The sequence below is a fragment of the Herpailurus yagouaroundi genome, unplaced genomic scaffold (genome assembly GCF_014898765.1).
Source record: "Herpailurus yagouaroundi ecotype Mexico unplaced genomic scaffold, PumYag 141, whole genome shotgun sequence".
Classification (NCBI taxonomy): domain Eukaryota; kingdom Metazoa; phylum Chordata; class Mammalia; order Carnivora; family Felidae; genus Herpailurus; species Herpailurus yagouaroundi.
In genome coordinates this window covers 29,906,855-29,912,913 of record NW_024412396.1, presented here as the reverse complement: position 1 = coordinate 29,912,913, position 6,059 = coordinate 29,906,855, and the positions used below count along the sequence as shown (strand labels likewise).

General features: G+C 46.7%; 1 protein-coding gene across 10 annotated transcripts in view; it reads left to right on the top strand.

Annotated features, from left to right (window-relative positions):
• The first annotated feature begins 222 nt into the window (after positions 1 to 222).
• Positions 223 to 6,059, top strand: part of DDHD1 (DDHD domain containing 1) — a 109,203-nt gene continuing 103,366 nt past the window's right edge. For all 10 annotated transcript variants that reach the window (XM_040477174.1, XM_040477172.1, XM_040477168.1 and 7 more), the window contains exon 1: positions 223 to 1,188. In XM_040477174.1, the coding sequence (XP_040333108.1) occupies positions 360 to 1,188 (829 nt within the window). In that variant the 5' untranslated portion in view covers positions 223 to 359. The remainder of the gene's footprint in view (positions 1,189 to 6,059) is intronic.

Sequence of the window (6,059 nt, the reverse complement as noted above, 5' to 3'; positions counted from 1 at the left end):
GTTGCCCTGAGCTGACCCACTACCGCAGGCCAGAGGGGAAAGCCACGAGGCTAATGCCAGGCGCGGGCAGACGAGATGCTTCCGGTGCGGCGCGCGCGGCCCTAGGGGCGGGGCCGGCGCTAAGCACCGCCCACGTCGGGCTGCGCGACAATGGGGCGGGCCTGGTAACGTGCCTGCGGCTGCCGCTGGCCTCGGAGGGGTGGAGCCACTGCTGCTGCTGCCGCTGCCGCCGCAGCCCCGGTTGGGATTTGAAAGATTAAAAACTACCGGTGGAGAGGGCGACGGCGTTGAATGTGTGGCGGAAGCGCTGGGGGCCGCGGCTCGGCGCGGGGCCGGGCAGCCGGCGGCGTCTCCACACCATGAATTACCCGGGCCGCGGGTCTCCGCGGAGCCCTGAGCATAACGGCCGGGGCGGCGGCAACGCAGCCTGGGAGCTGGGCTCAGATGCGGAGCCGGCGTTCGGCGGCGGCGTGTGCTGCTTCGACCACCTGCCCGGCGGGGACCCGGGCGACGGCGAGGTGCCCCTGGCCCTGCTGCGCGGAGAGCCCGGGCTGCACTTGGCGCCGGGCGCGGAGGACCACAACCACCACCTGACGCTCGACTCCTGTCTCAGTGATGAGACCTACGACTTCAGCTCCGCGGAGTCCGGTTCTTCGCTGCGCTACTACAGCGAAGGCGAGAGTGGCGGCGGCGGCAGTTCCTCGTCGCTGCACCCGCCGCCCCAGCCGCCGCTGGTCCCGTCGAGCGCTGGGGGCAGCGGGGCGGCGGGAGGAGGGCTCGGGGAGAGGAAGCGCACCCGGCCTGGCGGCGCGGCCGCCCGGCATCGCTACGAGGTAGTGACCGAGCTTGGCCCGGAGGAGGTTCGCTGGTTCTACAAGGAGGACAAGAAGACCTGGAAGCCCTTCATCGGCTATGACTCGCTCCGCATCGAGCTGGCTTTCCGAACGCTGCTGCAGGCCACGGGTGGCTTGCCCCGGGCCCGGGACCCGGACGGCGACCCTGTGTGCGGCCCAGCCTCCAGCTCGGGGGAGGACGACGATGAGGACCGCGTCTGCGGCTTCTGCCCGCGCGGCGCGGGGCACGAGCCCGAGATGGAGGAGCTGGTGAACATCGAGCGGGTGTGTGTGCGGGGCGGCCTGTACGAGGTGGATGTGACCCAAGGAGAGTGCTACCCGGTGTACTGGAACCGTGAGTAGCCGGCCGGGGGAGGGAGCGGGATGGGCTGCTGCTGCGGGGGCCGAGGAGCACCCGGGTGGGTTCGGGATTGACCGCCGCGGAGAGGGAGGCGTTTGAGGCCTGGCGTTTGGTAGGAGCAGGATGGAGATTAGACCCGCAGCGCCGGCAGGTGAAGGGTGAATGACCAGATGGCAAAATACAAGCCGCGTGGGGTCAGTAGGAGAAGATACCGCCAGGTTAGCGCCTCCTGGGTGAGCTGGGTGCTGCTGCCATCCCTTGGAGGTGATCCAGGAACGGATGCCCAGCCCGAAGGTTTAATTTCGTGATCCTACCTGAGCTTTGTCCACCTGGGGATCTGATTCAGTCTTATTTACTCTGAACTGCCTATGATTTAAAGAGCAGCCTGTTCTCTGAAGTGGGAATGCTTGAGGTGATCTGCACGAGAATCAACAGTTAAGTTATGGGCTCGGGAAAAAAAAAAAAAAAAAAAACAGTACAGCGGGAAAGAAAAGGAGATAGGTGGTTTCCACCGGGTGCGTTGGGGAGAAATGAAAAGCAGTGCTGGCAAATGGGTCCGCTCACTCTCTGTGGAATACTCGTTTTTGTCTCTTAGGTTCTTGTTTACGTATTCTCAATTTGCCTCCTAACCTTGAAAAGTGGCAAGGCCTATGCCTTGGTTTCCTCATTTATAAAATAGGGATACTTGTATCTACGTCGTAGAGTAAATGAAATAATGTACCTAACTGGCTGGAAACTGTGCTTGGCACACGTGTGATAGAAGTTAACAATGGTTCTTCTTCAATTAGATAACAACACAAATAAGTTTGTAATTAAATTAGATTAAAAGAAATGTTACATATGTAATATATGTATATTCTACTGTAATGAAACTTTTGGCCACCAATAATTTGTAATATATAGTTTTAGTTTTATGGGCCTAGTGCCTTAACTCAGATGTCTTCATTGACTGTTACTAGCCTTAGGTCTTCCATGTATTTTATAATATTCTATTTTGTATTAATATATATTGGTGACTTAGCTTCCTTTCTGTATTTTAAGCAATTTATGGGCAGAGTTCACCTTTATCTTCATACTCTCATTGAGCCTAGTGCAGTAGATATTTAATAAATAGGTATTGAATTGCATGGGTGATTCTGATAATGTTAAAACATTCATATGTTAAGCCTGAGTCCCTAAGTTAGCAATTACAGTATGTATCAAGTCACCAAATAAAATAAGCATGGCAGAAAATTAAATTTCTCACTGACATTGAAGGCATTTGTTAACATTTTCACAAGGCCAGATTCATATGGGATTTGTCACATCACTCCCTTTAATTACAAGCTCACTAAGGATGGGGTATGCTTATGTTCACTCATTCATTTATTCATTCATTCAGCTCTTTACTTCTTGCCAAGTATTTGTGTGTGCATAATACAGTAGTCTTGTGAAGGCATGGGTAAGGTGGAAGAAAGGACAATCCTTACTCTTCAGGAGTTTTCCACTTAGTCTTTTCAAATGTCCTAGACATCACTATAGATTTTTTTCCTTTGAGTATAGAAGAACAGGACTTAGTGGAGCCAAAAAGTTGGGTAAAACTTTGCAGGGCATCCTTGGAGAGGAGTCTGGAGACCAAAGAATGAATGAATCCTACCCTTAAATTGACTAAAGTATGTTCACCTAGAATGTTGTGTACTCTTTTGGTTTATGATAAAATTGTTAGTGCTTGCATAGTGCTTTACTGTTTATAAAGTGATTTTTCACATTCTTTCATAGTGATATCATTCTCTTTATGAAGAGACAGGCTCAGTGAAATTAATGAACTTGTCCAAGGTTACTCAGCTAGAAGTGATGAAGCATTTTAAAGTCTAGTGTGGTGTCCAAAAAGCATCTGACCCACCCACCACCCAAGGGTAACAGTATCAGGAAAGCTTCCCAGATAATGTAAGACTGAGTTCTAAAGGGTGAATTGAAGCAAAAAAAAATTGGGGAGATGCAAGGAAAGGCTTTTCAGCCAGACGGGGTAACATATGCAGGGACAGAGAAGCATGAAATTACATGGCATTTGGAGGAAATGAGGGCTGCACCTACAGTGGCCAAGACACATAGGGTAGGCTTGGGATTTGACCATAACAGAGACAGAGTTGTTTGGTCAAGGGCAGGTGGAAATTGTGAAGGGAGGACCTGCCTTTGCATGGTACATCTGGGAGAGTAAGTAGGAAAGGAACAAGATAGGTATGCAATGCTAAAGACTTTGAACTTTATCCTGTGAGTATTAAGAAACGAAACAATTGAAAGTTCTCTATTACTTAGGTGATTAATTCAAAGGTTAAATTGAAGAGTTGGGAAATATCATTACAATGGTCTTGTCATAAATCAAGAGAAAATCAGTGAGGGCTTACAGAAGTTAATCTGAAAGGAAATGTGGACTTAGTCTTCTCACATTTTCTTTTCAAAAAAATTTTTTTTTCAACGCTTATTTATTTTTGGGACAGAGAGAGACAGAGCATGAACAGGGGAGGGGCAGAGAGAGAGGGAGACACAGAATCGGAAACAGGCTCCAGGCTCTGAGCCATCAGCCCAGAGCCTGACGCGGGGCTCTAACTCACGGTCCGCGAAGATCGTGACCTGGCTGAAGCCGGACGCTTAACCGACTGCGCCACCCAGGCGCCCCTCACATTTTCTTTTCAAAAGCAGATAGCCAACAGGCCAGTTATAAGTTATAAATTAATTTGTGTTAACTAGCATGACAGCAACACCTATTTTGACTCCATTTTAGCATTTTCTAAATACTTTTCTGTGATATACAATCCTGTGGGTGTCCCAGGCCTTCCTTATGAGCTACAATGGAAATACAGTAGTGCATTTTGTCCATGCTTTACCACTCCCCACAAAATCCCCACTCCCATGTCACTTTGCTCCAATTGGTTCTTCAGGTCTCTGTATTATGTAAATTCTCACGTTTCTCTTGTGGGGGAGAGGGGTCAGTCCCAGTATGGTCTCTTCAGCTTTTGCAGCTTTTGACTTTCTTCTCATTTTACTTTTTTTAACCTTTCTGGAAACTTTCTGAATGGTGGCAATGAAAGTTTAAAAAAACAAAACAAAAACAACTCCTGGGGCACTTGTGTGGCTCAGTTGGTTAAGCGTCCGACTTCGACTCAGGTCACGGTCTCACAGTTCCTGAGTTCAGGCTGTACCTCAGGTTCTCTGCTGTCAGTGCAGAGCCTGCTTCAGATCCTCTCCCCCTTCCCTCTGACACTCTCTCTTTCTCTCCCTCAAAATGAAATAAACATTAAAAAAATTGAAATTTAAAAAAACTTCCAAAAATTCATACAAAGTGGTAGTAGGATTCCAGTGCTGATTTAGGCTTTTTGTGATTTAACTGAGCCCACTACACCTGGGTGTCAAGGCCAGTAAGTTAGTTATGCTCAGTCTAAAAGAAATGTGTCATTTATATTTGTTCTTCCTTTTGAACTCTTACTAGCAGATAAAATTTGAACCAATTTTGGGTACATGAATCAGAAGGGAAATAGAATTTGTCTTCTATAGACAGGAAGCCAATATTATTATATATGAAAAAAGTGTTGTAGGAAGTTTATATTCATTTTATTGTCTGTTTAGATATTTTTCTTACTGCCTGTAGACATTTTAGATAAAAAATTGATTATTGCTGAGTAATGGCTAAGTGAACTCCCTTGTTCCCCTTCTTCTTCCTAAACTACTTGTGGCCATTTCATAGGCTTGTTTTGAGAATTATTGTATATAACGTGCCTGGAACAATGGTTGGCACAAAGTACTAAGTTTAACCCTAACTATGTGGATCTCAGAAAACAGTAATCCTTATTTGTAGAAACTCACATGAAAGTTAATAAGGTTGACCAGTGCCAAATTGTCAAGTACCCGAGGTTTGTTGTTATTGGCCTTTATGTCATCACAGGTGAAAGAGTGTTTGTAAAGAATTAGCAAGAAAGTGGCCCAAGCATTTAGTAATAGTGGTGGAAAGGCATATGGAACATTATGGAGATACTTAATGAGTTCAGAATAGTGTCAAAGCAATTCTTATGGCAGTGATGTGTGCATTATGCACAAGAGAGTATGTAATTTCCATTTATTGACTAAAGTTATTTGACCAAATATTTATATGAATGTGTAGTTTCTTCCCCCTCCCCCACTTTCTGGTATACTTGAGGTCTACTTGCATTATTATAATTCTAAACCACTTTCAAACATTTTAGAAATTAACCAGTCTTCGTGATATATTGAGGAAAAAATAATACTCCCACCAAAATGAGATAGAAAAATAAGGGCTCTTTCTGAAAATACCCAAATTAAATGGTGTTTATTAATTCGGCATGACTGTAACCGTCTCACAGGGCATCATGGGAAAGTAATGGAGTCCAACCTGGTAGAAGGCACTCTTTCTTGATCAGTTTCTGCCTCCAGTAAAGCAAACTATAGGGAGTAGAGACCAGATATTGTCATGCCTGATTCTGAAAAAGTGTTGAGTCTTTTCTTTTTAACTGCATTGTCTCCCAGTAGCCCAGACTGGAAAGCAGCCTTGGGCTGTATTGGAACCCTGGCTGCTCAGGTTTGCAGAATCCTGGCAGAAGTTTTCTGAGAACCCTGTTTTAGATCAAGCCTGCTTTAGACTGCATTTTTCAGTGACCTCCTGAAAGAGTACAAAGATAAGAGTGACACTGAGACATCTGTATGGAGGGCAGGACTTAGTACAACCTGGCCAAGGTATTCAGGACTTTTGTTTTCCTTTACATTGTACCATTACTTTAAAACTGATCTAGGGGGCGCCTGGGTGGCGCAGTCCGTTAAGCGACCGACTTCAGCCAGGTCACGATCTCGCGGTCCGTGAGTTCGAGCCCCGCGTC